Source organism: Colobus angolensis, unplaced genomic scaffold (genome assembly GCF_000951035.1).
Source record: "Colobus angolensis palliatus isolate OR3802 unplaced genomic scaffold, Cang.pa_1.0 Scaffold24, whole genome shotgun sequence".
Taxonomy (NCBI): Eukaryota; Metazoa; Chordata; class Mammalia; order Primates; family Cercopithecidae; genus Colobus; species Colobus angolensis.
Window position 1 is genome coordinate 12,170,083 of NW_012115599.1, and position 17,688 is coordinate 12,187,770.

Sequence of the window (17,688 nt, forward strand, 5' to 3'; positions counted from 1 at the left end):
GCCTCCCAAAGTGCTGGGATTACAGGCATGAGCCACTGGGCCCGGCCAGACTATAGTTTCTTAAGGAAGATTTTCTCAAATTGGGATTCACCGACCCAGGGCATCTAGTTCATTCTTCAATGTTGGAAGTATTTATTTTCCTTGTTAAGTCTGTACATAAATTGATTCTGAGAAAGCTGTGCTAGATCTGCTGCTTTTTTTGTTTTTGTTTTTTTGAGACAGAGTCTCACTCTTGTCACCCATGCCCGAGTGCGATGGCGCCATCTTGGCTCACTGCAACCTCTGCCTCCTGGGTTCAAGCAATTCTCCTGCCTCAGCCTTCTGAGTAGCTGGGATTACAGGCGCCTGCCACTGCACCCAGCTAATTTTATGTTTTTAGTAGAGACGAGGTTTCATCATGTTGGCCAGACTGGTCTCAAACTCCTGACCTCGTATGATCCACCCGCCTTGGCCTCCCAAAGTGCTGGGATTACAGGCGTGAGCCACAGTGCCCAGCCGATCTGCTGCTGCTTAATGGGGCCTGGGGAGGGAATAAGAGAAGGAAGGGACTTATGCAAAAGTATCCTTCTATACTTCATTTTCCCTATGTCTCTTGGAAGAGGTAGGTACATTTCTTCTCCTCACTTTCCCTTTTTCTTCCAAGTTTTCCCCAAGGTGTAATATAGTGTGGGTGACGCTGCAGTCGGATGGGTTTGGGCTCAAATCCCAGCTTTACCATGGGGCAGGTTCGTTAACTCTCTATGCCCCAGTTTTCTCATCTGTAATGAGAAATGGAGAAATGGAGGCAATGGAGAAAGCACCTACCTCATAGAGCTATTGTGTCTATCAAATGAGAATATTCATGTAAGCACTTAGCATATTGCCTGCACATTGTTTTGTTACATGCTCATTAAATGTTAGCTATCATTATTGTTAATATTCACTCACCTTTAAAATCTCCTGGTGGTTTTCAGAGGCATAGAGCCGGCCATCTCGCACAATGTCTTCTACCAGCTGCTCATAGTCCTCTGCAAAGTCAACCAAGGGGTAGGCCTCAGGGGCGGGAGCTCTTCCTGTTCTCCTGGTTCCCTCTCAAAACTGATGTACCTCCCCTTCTCACCCACCTCCTTGGCTCACCATCATAGGTAACATAGGGGATCTGGAAGCCACGGGCGCTGTTGGCCTCGCTTGTCTTGAAGTTGATCCAGAGCTTCCTGGAACGGGCAGTGAAGGCAATGGGGCGTTCGTAGGTCTGGCAGGTCTCATAAGTGGTAATGGAGGATGGGGATGCTGGGAAGGCAAGCAGCAGGTCAGTAGAGCAGCAGGGCAGGCTACCCAAGCCCTCCTAGAACGTGGGCTGTAGAGCTGGTGGTGGGGGTATGGGGCAAGAGAATCATTCTGACAAAGGCTCCCCCTTCACATACACATACCCTACCCCACACCCTCTCCCATTGCCCACTGGACTCATTCCACAATTCCTCCTTGATACCTGGGCGCTCACATAGTGTAATAAATTTGACATTTAAATGAATGGAATGGCAAAAATGCTAGGATAGTAAAGTGACACATGTAACACCATTGGAGTTCTAGCCCCACTGCTAGCTTTCTTAACTCTGTTCTCTACCAAACATGTATCATTGCTGTTTTCCTTTGTTAGCTTCTCTATTCCCAGAGGCCTCTCACTGTTTCACCCTCATAGATCCGTGACTTCACTGCCCCACTTCTTCCTGTATCAGTCTGTCTCTCCGCCTTAACCAGATTTGGACTGCCCTTCCCTGGCCCAGCTCTGCAAGCCACCCACAGTTCTTTCTCATGACGAGGACGTCCCCACACTCATCCTCAGATGGCAGGAAGATCTCGGGTACCACGATAAGGATCTTGCGCTTGGGTGGGGGGTTGATGTTCCAGATGCACTCCACACCGGCTGGGTAGTTGCCCGGGTAGTTGGGGGACTCAATATAGCCAGTGAACTCACCCAGCTCCCCACCACACTGACGATCTGCAGCCAAGCCCCAATGGATAAAATAAGAAAGAGAAGGGAAGTCAGTGGGGAAGTGCACTGGGGGAACTGAAGAGTTCTGAAGTAGAGGTCAGACATTTATGAGAAGCCTGCATCCTAGTTCATCATTATTTTCCAAGCTCTGGGTCCATCTTCCTTCCTGCCCTTTTAGTACCTTCTCTTCTCACTTCACCTGTCTCTGCTTCCTCATTACCTCTCTCCAGGGAGAGGGTGCTACAGGGTCTAGCCTAGCAACTGGCCTTGAGATTGAGTGAGTTGGGGAGAGGTGGAAGGTGGGGCTTTCCTACCCCTCCATCCCCCAGCCCTGCTCCCTGTTGGTTTCACACCCCTCCTTTAGATGTCCACTGCTCCCAGGCCTCTCTCCTCCCTTTACCACAGCCTGGCTTGCCACGTACTCTTGCATTGGGCCACACTGGTAGAGCCATCAAAGTCTGTGCTTGTGTTTCCTGGACAGCGGGTGCAGAAGTTCTGACGGAAGTCGGGCTGATAGGAGCCCATGGCACAGCGAATACAGCGATGGATGCTGGTGTTATAGTAGTGCCCTGGGGAGCACTGGACTGCATGCAAGGGAGAAAGGCAGGAATCAAGATGGTGGGCAGGTGGGAGTTATGGGGCATCGGATGGACAGGATACATTCATCTTGGAGAATCAGGAGATCAGATACATCAAAGTTCTTTCTAGGGTCTCAAGCTTTCCCAGTCATGCCAGAACTTAAGCCCATGGAAAAACAAAGTTTACAGAGTGGTTGGCTACAGTGCCAATCCTTTTCTTTCAGACGCTGAGCACAGTGCCAAACCTAGATAGAAACTCATTTGGGATATGGAGGAGAATATGCCACCAGTTCTCCAAAGTAGAGGGGTAAGTGGGACTGTTAATTATTTCTCAGTTTCCAAGCTTGGAACTAGCGGAGGGGCAGGGTGGGTCCTGGAAGCAGGATGGTATGGTTGGTCAGGTAGCTGGGCCTATTACTGGTTTGGAGAAAATGGTGGGTCAGTGTCCACTCTGGGAACCTGGAGAGTTTTTTGGGAGTAGTTGGGGTTGGGGCATCCCCCACGGAGGTGAGTAGCTTACTCACCTTTGGTGTCACAGTCTTGGAAGGAAATGGCCCCTTCATGCTTGGTGGTGAGGCCCCCACCACAAGGGAAGCATAGGGTCCGTCCTGCTTCAGGTTGGTAGGTGCCACGTGGGCATGGCTGACAGGGCTTGAACCCATCTACAGAATGTTGGCCAGGTGGGCACTGACCTGCAATGAATCAATGGCCCAACTCTGATGGGGATGGTCCTGAGTCATCCACATGGGGTCACCCGATCTCAGAGGGCAAAGGTATACAAACAGGATGTTGACTAAGACAGTGGCCTGGAGCCTGGGCCTGCCCTTTGGGAAATCCCATGCCCATGGGCGTCCCAGTGCCCACCCTACCCCACTCTGTATTGTTTGTTCCCCTGGCACCTGCACACGTGGTGACGTTGGTGGCTCCAAGAGGCCCGTGGGCATCACTCCCAGGGCAAAGGTCGCAGGAGAGCTGCCCTTCTCTCTCCTGGAAGGTGCCCGCTGGGCATGGCACACACTGCTCCGTCTGGCCGTGGTAATACGTTCCCTGCGGGCAGCTGACTGAGGGAGAGTCGGCCGCGCTAGCCACCCACCCCCCCCAATTCCCACCACCCAGGCCTGGGACTCCCCTTCCCACTTCCCCCCACAACCCCCAATTCAGGGAGAATCTCTGTCTAGGAACAAACACAATCCTACTTGGGGGGATAGGAGGGTCAGAGCCGTGTGCAGGAGGATTGCCGGCCCCACCTGGCATCCTTCTAGATTTCAGCCTGGGACCAGGGAAGGGAGCATCCTGGCTGCCTCATAATTTGAGAAATGCAACTGAGGCCACAAAGGGTCCTGCTCTGAGCCAGGCCCGAACTGGGTCTTTCTTACATCACTGCTCCCCAGTAAGCTCCCTTACCACACTTGGCCCCAGCACGGTGCTGCCCGGGCCTACAGGACTCCATCGGCTCTGCTCGCTCCCCAGCTACCAGGCCTGGCTTGTGGGCCAGCTCATAATCAAGGCCTGCCAGGCGCAGCAGGAAGCGGTCCTGATTGATGGACTTTCTGAGCATCTTCAGGGATCCTTTCAGCCGCCGTTCCATTCGCTGTCGGAGGCAGGGCAGCCCACAACTGGCTGGTAGTGGATGGCCATGTGTATTGGGGAGGAGGAGAAAGAGTTGCTGTGAGCAGGAGGGCAGGGGAGCAAAGCTGGGAGCTAAGAGGGGCATGGTAAGAGGGACTAGCTTTTAGGCTTGGCACCAGGCAGGGTCTGCCCCTAGTACAGGCTCCATCCCTTCTTTTTGCTGCTGAGGCCTGTGGTTTCCCCACCTCTGCCCTCCCCTTCCAGTCCTCTTCCCAACAGTGCCCCCAGTCCCACCTGTGGTTTCTTCGCTTCTGACCTCTGCCTCCAGTTCCAGGGTGAGCCTTGTGACCTCCTTGCCTGGAGGGGTCCGGGCTCGTCGGCCCTTGCCCTTCCGAGAGGAGTCACACTTAAGGTGGATGAAGGTGACCTGGCATTCAGAGCAGGGGGCACCACCTGGGAGAGATGCCTTGTCAACCCCAGGGACATCCCCTGGAAAGTTCTCATTCCCAGCCCAGACAGATCTCCCCAGATCTCTTAACTGTAACTATCTCTCAATCCTGTTTTAGTCTAGGGTCCTAATTAGTTGGTGGAGGGGAATAGTGTGGGACTTCCTTGGCTGCTATGCCTACAGCTGCTTTTTCCTCTGCTCTGCCTAGAGTTCAGGGTGCTGGTGGGTTTTTGAAAGAGATCTCACTAATCAGAGGAGCTGAGGGGTAAGGAGGGTTTAGTGGCCAGACAGCCAATTGGAATGGGGTCCCCAGTCCAAACCTGGCCCTGCGATTCTGCCAGCCTCCTCTGTTTTGCCTTTGTTTCGCAGGTGCAAACGGCATTTGGCATCCTTGATCTTGAAGGAGGCTCGTTGTTTAATGGACAGCACTGCAGCCTCTAGAGGGATGGTAGAAACTCAGCACAGTATGGGATGCCCATGGAGGTCAGAGGTGCCATGGGGGATGTTGAGAAGCTGGGCAATAAGCCAGGGGCTTGGCTGGGGGAGTGAGATTATGAAAGCCAAGGGGATCAGTTGTTAGGGCAGAGGGAGTGAGGGAGCAGGGGTGGAGAATTACAGGGCAAAAAAGAGGATCCAGGAGAAAGGAAGGCCAGGGGATTGATGAAGAACAAAAATAAGGGATTAATGTTAAGAGAGTAGGGTGGGAACAGGGCTTCTGGGCTGGTGCTCACCATGGCAGTGGTTGGAGTTCGTGCTGTTCCCATTGTGGCCAGCTCGGGCTGGAGCAGCCCTGGGGCTGGGGGTCCCACAGCTCACCGTGAAGCCATTCTCAGACTCTGAGAGAAAGAGCCTGTCACAGTTCTGACCTGCCTTCCCAACCCCCACTGGCTGGAGGAATCCAAAGGGAACGAAGGAGCTGCCTGAATGGCCAGTCCTTCCTCTTTTCTCCTCCAAAGCTCTCCAGCACCCTCCTCCCATGTACCTGGCAAAAACCGGGCCATGGATGGACAGGTCAGGGCACAGGTGTCCTTCTTGCCAGACCGGTTGCAGCTGAGCATGGCTTTTGAGGCCCCAGGACTGCCCTGACACTTCAGTGGCTCTAGGAAGGGGAGAGTGGCCTGAGCAAATGAGTACATTCCTTTCCCACCCTCTCCCTCAGTTGGGTAATTTGGAGGAATCAGCTACTTGCATAACTATTGTTGTACCCATGGAGACTGATGATGGGATTGTTTACCTCAAATTTCATGTCTTTAACTCAAAATGGCTACATTCTCCACCCTTTCACACCTCACACCTTTCCCCAAGATGATACTATATGTTTTCTAGAACCCCAACTGCCCCCTGAAACTGCAGTGTCATCTTTGGTCAGCAGAGGGCACTGCCCACCTGTGCAATCTTTGCCATTCCAGTGCAGCCGGCCCTGGCCTGCTGGGCAGGTACACTGGTAGCTGCCAGCAGTGTTGATGCAGCCAAAGCGGCAACCTCCCCGGTTGATGCTGCATTCATCCACATCTAGGGGAAGGAGTAGGGAGACAGAAAAACAACGATGGAGTTTGAGGAAGAGCCAGAGAGTGGGCAGTGAGTGAGGGCCTTTGGTTAGAGTTCCAGGTACCCTGCGTTATGCAAGATAAGTAAGTTCGAGAGATCTACGGTACAACAATGTGCCTACAGATAACAATACTGTAGTGTACACTTAAAAAGAGGGTAGATCTCATGTTAAATATTCTTAAAATTTAAAAAAGTTAAAAAGGTATTCTAGGCACTGTAAGATGACTACTGGCTTGAGAAGAGCTCAAACCTCCTTCCGTTATCTCTGTCCCCAAAAGAATGATCGAGAAGGGGCCAAGCCGATAAGCTTTTTAAAGCCTTCCACTCCTCCCAGCCAGTGAGACTGTCATTTGGGAGCTGAGAGTGGGGTTTCAGGGACAGTTATAGGAATGGGAGGTAGGAATTTTGGAGGCAGGATGCTGTTTCCCCAGTCTCCCAGTTCTTCAAAAGCTGTCTTAATTCCTCCTATTTTGTCACAGTGGATGAAGACATGGTGCATGCACCCAGGGATTGCCCATAGCCACAAGCCAACACAGGGACCTGTTCAGTTGGAGGGTGAAGAAGAGGTGAGGGGCCAGGGTGGCTGGGGGTGCAAGCTTACTAGCTTACCCCCACAGTGGGTGACACCATACAACAGGTAGCCACGATGGCAGAGACACTGGAAGCTTCCTGGTGTGTTGACACATACGTGGTCACAGGTTCGATCAAAGGAACACTCGTCTATATCTGGAAGAGCAAAGATTCAAGCCACTGAATCTGTCTTGGAGCACTTGACCCTTGCTCAGGTGAAGGACCCAAGTGAGGGGCCTTGGCTCTCCCCCTTGAACTGAAGAGTTCCTATTCATGTCCTTGCTCTAGGACCAGTGATTTAACAATGCCAGTCCATCTTCTCTGCCCCCTCTATTGGAGTCCTTGGAATTAGGAACTGCAAGATCTGGTGCCTTTAGGTCAGGGCCCACCATGTGTGGTTAGGTACGTCCTACTCTGCCAAGGATATGAATTGGGGTGAAATCCATCCCTCAGTCCTTGCCAAACTGAGTGCTTTGATGTGGAGCTGGTCCGCTGAGGGGAAGGAGGGAGTACCATTTGCTAATTCGCAGGATGACACTGCCTATAGAGACTCTGCATGATATCTATTGAGTTTCTAAGACTTTAGTCCTCTGGCCTCCTTGAAGCTCTCCCATAAGAACCTCTCCTACAGCTTTCACCTTTGCCTGAGTCTGCTCACCCTGGCAGTTCCTCTCATTGATGAGAAGCTTATAGCCTTTCTTGCAACTGCATTCGAAGCTGCCCACTGTGTTGCGGCAAATGTGGTCACAGCCCCCGTTGTTTAAGCGGCACTCATCTATATCTGAAGAAGGAGGACAAAACAGGATAAAAGATACTATCAAAGACTGAGAACAAACAAGGAGAAAGGTCCCTCCCTCACTGACAGGAGACATGCAACAATCAAGGAGTCCTGGGCCTGCTTCTTCTTGATTCTCTCTCTCTCTCTCCTCTCTCCTCTCTCCTCTCTCTGTTTCTTCCCTGTTCAGGAGATCTGTGGCCATTAGTAACACCCTCTCTTCTGGGATTGAGTGTTCTTATAAGGGGACAAATTGGAACCAAAACTAGAATCAGGCCCTCAGGGAATTACCTAGAGGAGGGGGCAGGTGGGCATTTGACCTAACAGGCTAGCCCTTAGTCTCCAGCTGATGGCCATTCCCAGAAAGGCTGGTGGGTAGGGTTATCTCTTTCCTGTCTCTCGGGTTGGGTGGTTGCGGGGGTGCGGGGCAAGGAGAGGTGGAGAGTCAAAAGGGACTCACTGAAAAGGGGCAGCCTTTAGGGAAGAGGAGGAGCTGGGAAAGAGGCCAGGCAGGGAGGACCTCCAGGAGAGCCAGTGAGGCTGGGTAGCTGATGGGGGAGGGCTGGGGGCCAGGCAGGGGGCTGAACTGGGAGAGATCTGGAGAGACTCAGGCCTGAGGCAGCTTTCAGCACTAGTAAGGGAAAGGGGGGCTGGTGAATGGCTTCCTTCCTGAGGTCAAGTTCCCCAAGCTGGTGGCAGACAGGACCCAGGCTACTCACCCCCGGTTGGGGGAGGGGGCAGGGAGGCAGCCTTCCACTTCACTCTTAGCATACCTGTCAACAGTTCTTCCAAGCAGGAAACCTCTCAACTCTGGCTGGCTGACCTGCTGCCCTAGCCTCCCCCCTCCTCTAGCAGCTGTTGGGCCAAAAGACACAAAGAACGAGCCCAGTCCTCTTAGTCCCCACTCCTTGTGACCAGGGGATATGGACCTAATGAATCATCATTTTCAGTATGGCTACCCTTCCTTTTTCCTCCTCCCTTTCCCCCCATTCTCCCTCAGACCTGGCTAATTAAAAGGAAGGGAAACAGAATGGATAATGTGGGTAACTATACTGTAATAACAGTATAGTTATACTGTATAAGTATACTGTAATAACAGTTAACACAAAGTGTTTCCATTTGCCAAGCACTATTCTAAGTACTTTTTATATAACAACTTTTTAAATCACAACACAGTATGAGGCGAGCACTATGGAAAACTGAGGCACAGAGACATTAAGTGACTTGCCCAGGATCACAGAGCTAGTAAGAGACAGGGCTGGGATCTGAACCCAAGTAGCCAGGCTCCAGCTTCAGTCCTCCTAACTAGTATCCTACTCTCCCTTTGACCAGTACAGCCTTTCGAGGGGGAGAGATCGTTTCCCCAGAGCCCACTGGGAAGGTCTGAAGAATGTGGGGTAAGAAGGTTATGGAACACACCTGTGACCTCATGCACACACAAAGTCAGGGCTCAAATATCCTTCCAGACCCAGGAGCAAATGTGAAAAGCATGTCCATTAACTAAGAGGGTTAGGGACCCATGGGGGATAGGAATGAGAGTAGGGAAACAAGGTTGGGTAGGGGAAGGGGGCACTAAGGAACTGGCTGGACGTCTCTGTCCCTTGAACTGAGATGGAACGGGCAGATAGGCGACAACCCTTAGCTATGTCCTGGGTTCTTCATAAGAAGGAGGTTGAGGAGGTGTTATTCCATAATAGGCACCCTATCTCTGGTCCCAGCCTCAGGCCCTTACCAAAGGTCACTCTGCTTCTGTTCTCTCAAAGTCCTTACCTTTGCATGTCTTCCTGTCTGGCTGCAGCATGAAGCCCACAGGGCAGGTGCAGTGGACACCAGTCGCTGCATCGTGACACTTACTGTCACAGCCCCCGTTGTTGACAGCACAGGTCTCTGTTTAGGAGGGAGGTGGGGGATGGTAATGAAGTTACAAGCCTGGAGGAGTCCCAAACTCTGAGGGTAGTGGAGACCACAGAGGCCCAAGGGAAGGCCTCAGCTGCCTCTCTGTGCTTTAGAAGGAGCATTAAGCCGAGGGAGGCTCCCGGCCCCTTTCCTCCCATCACTCCCAACCCCCATCCCCTCACAAGTACAGCCAAGCAGTCCACTTCCCTGCCCCCTACTTGATTGAAACAAGGTGGACAGCAGTGAGGCAGGTACAAGCCAGAGCTGTCAGGCAGGAATGTGCCGAGGGGGTGGAGGAGGATGGTGGGGGGGGGGGCAGTAGGGAGGGATAGGAGCTAAGTGAGGGTGGTTCTGGCTGCCAGGGAACCAGAAGGGACAGATAGGAATTTCTTCCTCTTTCCACTATCTCTTTGGTGGGTGGGTGGGGATTGTGTTGGGACAATCTTATTGTAGGTGGATTGGAAAGAATGAGCCTGGCCATTCCTAAGGCAACTGAAGGATACCCATCAATTTATCTTCCCCTTCCCTGCTGCCTAGCTATCTTCCACTTCCAGGACCAACTGACTGCTCATCCTCAGAGGAGATAGCACATACTGGGTTAATCTACCTTTGACTACTCCCAAACCTTCCTTTTAGTTCTAGATGGAGATAAGCTGGCTGTTTTGTTGTTTTACTTTGCTAATGGGGAGATGTTATATAGGAGAGGGGAGAGGCAAAAGAAAGAGAAGAATCCAGAGGAGAAGGAAGGGTGTAAAAAGGTTAGTGAAAGAGAAAACCTCAGAGCTAGATAAGACCTAAATCCTTATTTTGGCTAAGTCTCTTATGCTGCTCCCTTTTAACTGGTAAGTTTTCCCTTTCACTAAAAGGTCAGAGTAGGAGGAGTGTGGATGGGTCACTCTCCCTATTTTCTGAATTCAGAGCAGGAGAAAAACAGGTTTAAATGGTAGCTTAGGAAAGTCAGATGTGTCCAAGGAAAAGCCATTAGTTCAAACAGTGAAGGCTCCTGATACAGAGACTGTGGAGGTGGTGTGGACTGTCCTCTTGGGGTGACTAGAATTCTCCCATTAGAGAGAGAGAATCCCAAGGCCTCCGCTAGGGAAGATAGAAGAGTGGTTCTCAGAATCAAGGGAATTGAATAAGAGCAGTACTGGATGTACTGTCATCTTCTTGAGTCTCTGACTCCCCACACTCAGGCCCAACTCTTGTCACCAATGAGAACAGGAAGGCCAGGGCTCTAAAATAAGCCTAACTCTACGGGTCCCTGGCCATGCCCTAGTCCCTCAAATGCCCATATGTGGAGCAGCTCAACATGGAGTGGGATATCCTCTGTGCCATTTCCACTTTAGTCTCTCCTGGGGCTCTCCAAGACCATGGGAGGAACCTAGTAGGGAACCTTGAGTTCAGGTTCCAAGCCTAGCCACCCCCTTAAGAGTGCTCTTAGCATAAGAAGAGGTCCACTAAGCCCAGGAGCAGGGGGAGGGGCACAGACATCTTATGCCAAGACCAGGTAGCTTCTGAAGGATGTAGGACAGGGAATAGCAGAGCTGGCACAATGTCCATCCCAGGCTGGACAGAAAGCTGGGCATAGCTGCCCACCTCTGCAGGATGGCATTCTTGAGAGCAGGGTGGGGCAGCAGGACCAGATAGTCTCACCCCTTTGCTCTGTAGGTCACAATATTAAAACCGCAAGTTACTCTGTGCTTACGCTGTGCCAGGCACTTGCCAGGTAGATGCTCTGCATGCACTATCTCAAGCATTACAACCCTAAGGGGGGACTGTTATTTTATAGAAAAGTAAACTGAGGATCAGAGAGGAAAGTAGCTTGCCTGAGGTCATACAGTTAGAAAGTAGCAGAGCCAGGATTCAAACTCAGGTCTGCCTGAACACACATGCCATGCTCTTAATCATTATGGTGGGAGAGAATGGTGAGTGATGCTGGGACTGTGAACTAATGTGGGTAAGAACCCAAGAAAGAAGCCCCAAGGAGGGGATGGCATCTAACCCTATCGCACCCCTATCTCAGGTGGCACAGTGGGCATGATGGGGAAGATGAGTCTGGCTGGGTAGAGAAGGGGTGGGGAGCAGATAGCTGGGAGTGGGGTGGGGTGTTAGAAGGTGGGTGTGGGAGGAGACAGCAGAAGAGGAAGGGCAGAGGGAGAGTGACAGGAACAAAGACGAGACCAACATGAAAGCCCCCGGGCCAGCTCTTAGGGACTCAGGTTTCTTGTCACCCAGTGGGCCCAGTGCCCAGGCTGCCAGGATAGCCTTGATGGCAAGTTGAGGCCCAGTCAGGCCCAGTGGGCATGCAGTTAGTGGGAGCCCCAGCAGGTTAGCCCTTCCCCTAGCAAGCCAGTGAGAGCAAGCAGAGAGAGCAGACATATTTACCATTAGAAACGGCTTGAGTGGGGATGTGCTGCTCTAGCCGCCTTTCCCCTGTTTGACATTGTAAAAACGCTGTTTAGGTGCTGGGCAGAAGCCACTGTGGCCCTCTGGGCCCCGGACCCCTCCCCACCCTCTCCTCCCCACTACCAGCCCAAACCACTAGCCCCAAATGATGAGCCCTGGGACCCTTATGACAGCTTAACTCCTCATCTTTATCCTGTCTGGTGGTATCCCCAAAGATGCCAAGCTCCTCTTAAGTGACTGAAAAACTGAAACAGTCTCAGAAAGGGGCAACCAACCATGGGCCTGATACCACAGAGCCTGTCCAAGCCTAAGCTGGGATGCACCCTCGAGTCTTACTAACCACAAAATCCCAAATCCCAAAGGGTGCCACCCTTTCTGCTAAACTATACTGCCTTCTCAGTCTTCCCACCGAATCTGAATGTCCTGATGGTCCCAGGCAATGATGTTTCCTCTTACCAGGGATGGCCAGAAAAATTAGATATAGGGCAAGGTAAAATAAGTTCTATTGGAGAAGAGGAAGAGGAACTAGGAAAGAATATAGCTGTAAACCCAGAATAGCCTCATTTGCTCTTTTCTGCCTCATTTGGCCATGGCCCAGTGGTGGAATAGGTCTTGAGTTAGAGAAGAGCCCAAGCTCAATAAGGGTGTTTTCAGAAGCAACCATGTCTGGAACTCTGAACAGAAATAAATCAGAGAGGAATCAGACCTTCACATCCCTGGCCCCTGACTCATGCATCTTTTCTTTGGGGACTGCTAACAATTTCTTTTGAGAGACTGGGGATGTGTGAATGTATCCAGGAGGTGGTGGGAAGTTTGAAAAGCAAAATAACTAGACCTATGAGTAAAAACTGAAAGGAGCTGAAACACACCAGCCCAAAGAAGGCATCGAGAAGACCTAAAAATGTTCTGGGGTCTCTGAAGAGTTAATTCAGAGGGAAATGTGGCAGGAGAGATTTTAATTATATAGGGACTTTAGAAATGGACATGCAAGTCTCTGGAGCAAGTGCCTGAGGGAGCCCTGTAAGAGCATCATCTGCTCTCCAGTTCCTGTTCCTGCAGTGAAAGGGACAGGTCTCTGGAGAGTCTAGTTCTTCAGTTAATGTCATGTCTCTGATATACATAACTTCATACACAGTGACCGGGTTCACATACCCCCATCCTCAGCATGCCATAGCCCACTAGATGGACAGTCATTCATAAACACCTATGCCCACACAGCAAGCTTGTGCCCTGCCTGGCTAAAGACACAGCCTCTCTCTCAGCCAAACCTCTTCATTTTATTTCCCACTTCTCCAAGAGGAAACCTTGTTCCATTATCTTTCTCAGCACTAAAGACCTAAAGGCTGAGGGAATTAGGAATTAACTTTAAGGAATTAAACTCATCTAGGGTACCTGAAAATATATGAGATAAGGCCTAAGAATTCAGGAAGAGGGATCCAGGTTAAGAGGGCCTCAAATCAAAGTGAGAGATGGAAGGCTGGAGTTGGTGAGGAAGAAAGAGGATTGCTGGTGGAGCTGAGAGGGAGTACCACTGGTATCTCGAGGAGAGAGAAGGAAATGGGCGCTAGGGTGAGGTGAGTAGAAAGGGGAGTTGCAGGAGGAGAGTGAGGAGAGAAAGAATAGAGGAAAAAGATACCTGGAGCCAGGAAACCCCATCTGTCAGTTCAGGGATGGTTGTTCCAGGAAGGAGCACTCTGTCCCACCCTCAGGTGCAGAGTGGGGACACTGGGCTTTGACAATTCCTCTCTTATCACACTAGTCAACCAAGGGCCTCTGGTCAGGCCTACGGAGGTGCATTTCCCCAGCTCTCTTCCCACTTCTCAACTACAGCCTTGGTCAATAAGCAACTCTGCTAATTATTCCCAGTTTGGCAACACTTTTTCCGGGGATGAAGAGGATGGTGAGGCTCCTGGAACAGGGTGGTAAAACCACTGGGTTGGGGAGGGGAAGAGGGCCAGGGAGCCCTTCGGTCTCTCTTAGAGTTGTCCCGTACTAGAACTGGCATTTTCTGGGCCTTAACTCCCTCATCAGTCCCTCTGTTCCCAGCACCTGGGCCCCATGCACTCCTCCACTTCCCCGGTTCCCAAGGGGTCCCACCATCACCCCCATCTCAGGTGGACTGAGTTCTCCCCTGGCCTCACCCACCGATGCATGTCTTCCCGTCGGTATGGAGCACAAACTTGACATGGCAGCCGCACCGGGGACCCTGCTCTGTGTCATCACATGTGTGCTGGCAGCCGCCGTTACCATAGTTGCACGTCACTGTGCACAGAGAGGACAGGACTCTGTCAGCTTGCTCCTCCCTGGGTTCCACAGTTTTCTACAATGTGGGTACTGGCCCCCTTGCCTAGTTGCCTCCCCTATACTCCCTTTTCCTCCCAGCCCTGTCCTCTTGCTCCTGAAGCCCTATACCCCTCCTCTTTTTGTTTTCACCCCTGACCCCACTGCCCCACCTGCCATCCCAATTATCTCACATTTACAGTCCCGTTGGTTCTTGGTAAGCTCAAAGCCAGGACGGCATTCACAGGCAATACCCCCCTTGGGTGTCTCCCGGCAAATGTGGGCACAGCCATGGTTCTTGTTCATGCAATTCATTCCTTCTAAAAGAGAAGAAAGGGGGGGTGAATGCTCTGTACCCCTGGATGTCTAGAAGAGGAGGACTACAAGGGGCAACTGGGGACCTAGGGACCTGGGAGAATTCCACTGAGGTTGAATTCAACACAAGGAGGGGACTGACTCTCCTTGTCCCAGGCCTCCTGTCTTCCCCACAGACCTGGGTGCTCATGAGCAGAGCTCAGAGCTGTTCTGAATGATGTATTAATAGCTAGCTATTGATACTCATCCCAACGAATGATCACCCTCTCCTTCAAACAACCAAAAAATTGTGTATAATAGGTGTCCAGCACTGTGCTGGAGATGGGGTGGATTTAGGAAGGTCCGAGAAAAATACAAGGTGTGATCACTCCCCTCAAAGAGCTTGCAGTCAAACTGAGAAGAAGATCAGTAGCAATCAGATCTACAATGCGAGTGGAAGATAACTGGTATAGATATTTACTATGCAGTTTTATTCAACAAACATTTATTAAACTCTCACTACATGCTGGGCAGTATGTTAGGTGCTGGAGATACAACAATGAATTAGACATAGTCCCTGCCCTCAGGGATGTCACAGTCTAGTGGGAGTGGGGGGCATGAGTCATAGAAACAGACAATATAAACCCATTATTCCTGCCTGACCCTCCCAGGCCAATACAAGGGAAAAGGTATTGGTGAGGCCCTCTCAGATAGGCAGCAGCTTAGAGAAGCTCAGCCACCTACAATTAGGGACAACATCCACCTCAGGTCTGGACACAGAGGATACTCCATAGTAGCCTTAATCCCATATTGACCCCAACCTCAAAGTAATTTCCCCATATTTTGCCCTAACAGGGTGTCTGTTCCTAGATCCTTTGGGGTGTGATTGAATTGAAGGACAAGAGAAGGAGGAGCTAGCTGAGGTGAGAACGGAGGGTGAGACTTAGGGGCTGTTGAGGGACAGCTGGGAAGGAGGAGAGGGATGGGGCCATCCCAGGTCATGGGCTGACCTTCTGGCCGCTGGATGCAGGTATGCTGGTTGTCGCTGAGGAAGAAGCCTTCCCGGCAGTGGCACTCATAGCTGCCCATCATGTTGACGCAGCTCTGCTGACAGCCGCCGTTGCCCTCGGCACATTCGTCCACATCTGTGCAGGATAGGTAGTTGGTGGGGCCATGGGGTGCAGGCAGGGTCCAGGGTGTATCCCAAGACTTCAGCACCAAAGACAGTCTTAAGAACTACCATCCCCTAAGCCCAGCCTTAAGCCAGGAAGTCCTCACACCCTTGTCAGCTAATATTCCACTAAGTTTAAAAAGGCTGCCCTGAGGGCAGAGCTGGGAAGCTAAGCAAGTGGGGGAAAAGGGGACCTTTGAACCTCAAATGTCACCTAGGTGAAGCCATGCCTCCCTTTCCCTCACCTGTGTAAACTGGGTATGAGGACAGAGGATACCAGGAAAGAAGCCAGAGCAAGAGGAACAGTAATGAAGGTAAGGATGGAGATGGGTCACATTGGTTGGAGAGGTAACGGGGGGGGGGGGGGGGGGTCGCAGCTGGTTGCAATGAGCAGCCAGGGAATGTAGGAACCTGGGAAGTGACTCTGGGTGCAGGCAGAGCTATGGCCATGGTGCTGAGGTTGGAGGGGCAGGGTGGGGAAAGGCAGCTGAGCCTCAACTCCTTGTGGGTCAGGGACCATTTCTGTGGACAGGCCACAGCCCCATCCTTCCTCCCCTCCCCCCACTGCCTGGGCTTGCTGCCATATTTTCTAGCCTTTCTCCTATTTTGGTTTAACAAAACAAAGTCTGACAACTTGGCGGGGAGGGATCTGGGGAGAGCTGCCAGGCCACACCCTAGATGGTGGGAGTTAGGGGCAGGAAGAACAGTAGGCTCTCACCCCCAAATCACCACCCCTAGGTTCTAGAGCCAAGCTCACCCTGGGGCCCCCAATTCAACACCTTGACTCCATCTCTACGCTAGCTACTGCCCTCCCAAGTCCATGGCCCTTCTCAGTTTGCCTTGGCCCGGGAGGCATCATGCAGATTGGTTGTCAAATGGAGCAGCTAGAATCTGGGCTCCTGAGGGCTTCATCTGCCTTCCCACCCTCTCTGCTGAGATCCTAAAACCCTCTCTTCCCCCTCTGGCCAGGGCAGAGGGGCCCAGATCCAGCTGGCTCTTGCCTGAGAGGTGCACCTGTTGGAAGAGCTAAGGTGGACCTTCCTGTGCTTTGCTCCTGTCTCCACCCTATCTTTTGCTATTCTCTTGACTTCTCCCCCATCCCTGTCTTCCTGCTCTTGCCACATCCTACATTCCATCCTTCTGTCTGCTCCCCTTACCATCTAACCTTGTGGCTTTGCTACTGTAGCCAAGCTCTCTCGTCCAATTCTCAGTGGGGAAGCTAAGGCCCAGAGCATGGACAACTTTCTCAAAATTCCCCTAAGAGCCAAAGGTAGTATTGAGACTTTGAACCCTAACCCTAGGTAATCTTTGTCCCTTGACCCTCTCTATACCTAATCATTCTCTTGTTCCTCTGGTTGGTTCTCCCCAAAACACTTATAGGGAAACGAGATATGGTGAGAATCAGGGGCCTAGAAAAGTCAAAGGCAGCCAAAGAACTCAAAAGCTTATGTGCACGTCCTGTAGGCAACTGTCCTGGTCTAACTGCCACAGTTTCCCTTCCCAAAGGAGTTTCATAAGAGGCCCTCAAGGGTGATTAGGCAGATATGAGGCCCTTCCCTGGAAGCTAAAATGGTAGGAGAGGTGACCAGGGCTGGGATTAAGGGCTCAGCAGATACCAGGGTTTGGAGGCCTGGATTGGGTGTAGAAACCTATAGCCTGGGTTCAGTGATGGGTTATGACTAGGTTTGGCGGCAGCTCTGCAGTAAGGAGGTTCTTCTCAGCCAATAGGACTTCAGATAATTCATCTGTTTGGTCAATTGGTGGGTGGGGACCAGCCCAGCCTGCTTTTATGGGCATCATTCCTTTTGTTTCTCTTCCTTTCCTGGTCCTTTCTGCTTCTAGTGCCTGTTTTCTGTTGTGGCTACAGGGCAAAGGAATTTAGGAAAAGGCCCTGGGTTCAAATTTCAAATCCTTTTCTGCTATCAGCTTCAGTTTTTCTACTTGGGGAAGAGTCAAAGTAATCTTCCAAAATGACAGAGACCAAAGTTGAGTTCAGTTCCTTAGAGATTCTCTTATCTCTGATCCAGTTCGTGGGACAAAGGAGATCAGTGAGTAGAGGGTGAGACTGGAGATTGCAGGAAGAACTGGGAGAAAACAAGCCTACAAGGGTCAGAGACTCCCTGGGGCATAGGGATGCCCTGTCATCATCATCAACAACATTCTTCCCATTACTGAGCTCCT

The 17,688-nt window shown here is 51.5% G+C and overlaps 1 protein-coding gene across 3 annotated transcripts in view; it reads right to left on the reverse strand.

Moving 5' to 3' along the window:
- The window catches only part of SCUBE3 (signal peptide, CUB domain, EGF-like 3), a 36,931-nt gene that overhangs the window by 3,177 nt on the left and 16,066 nt on the right, over positions 1 to 17,688 (reverse strand). The window contains exons 4-22 of one of the 3 annotated variants that reach the window (XM_011945389.1): positions 15,347 to 15,481; positions 14,237 to 14,362; positions 13,908 to 14,024; positions 11,742 to 11,789; positions 9,231 to 9,347; positions 7,344 to 7,466; positions 6,725 to 6,841; positions 5,954 to 6,079; positions 5,550 to 5,666; positions 5,299 to 5,403; positions 4,888 to 5,004; positions 4,414 to 4,572; positions 3,955 to 4,170; positions 3,450 to 3,611; positions 3,075 to 3,242; positions 2,395 to 2,556; positions 1,781 to 1,978; positions 1,117 to 1,269; positions 928 to 1,007 (exon numbers count right to left, since the gene is read on the reverse strand). In XM_011945389.1, coding sequence (XP_011800779.1) covers positions 928 to 1,007; positions 1,117 to 1,269; positions 1,781 to 1,978; positions 2,395 to 2,556; positions 3,075 to 3,242; positions 3,450 to 3,611; positions 3,955 to 4,170; positions 4,414 to 4,572; positions 4,888 to 5,004; positions 5,299 to 5,403; positions 5,550 to 5,666; positions 5,954 to 6,079; positions 6,725 to 6,841; positions 7,344 to 7,466; positions 9,231 to 9,347; positions 11,742 to 11,789; positions 13,908 to 14,024; positions 14,237 to 14,362; positions 15,347 to 15,481 — 2,546 coding nt within the window. The remainder of the gene's footprint in view (positions 1 to 927; positions 1,008 to 1,116; positions 1,270 to 1,780; positions 1,979 to 2,394; positions 2,557 to 3,074; positions 3,243 to 3,449; positions 3,612 to 3,954; positions 4,171 to 4,413; positions 4,573 to 4,887; positions 5,005 to 5,298; positions 5,404 to 5,549; positions 5,667 to 5,953; positions 6,080 to 6,724; positions 6,842 to 7,343; positions 7,467 to 9,230; positions 9,348 to 11,741; positions 11,790 to 13,907; positions 14,025 to 14,236; positions 14,363 to 15,346; positions 15,482 to 17,688) is intronic. The other 2 variants (XM_011945391.1, XM_011945390.1) reach the window with 2 other exon arrangements.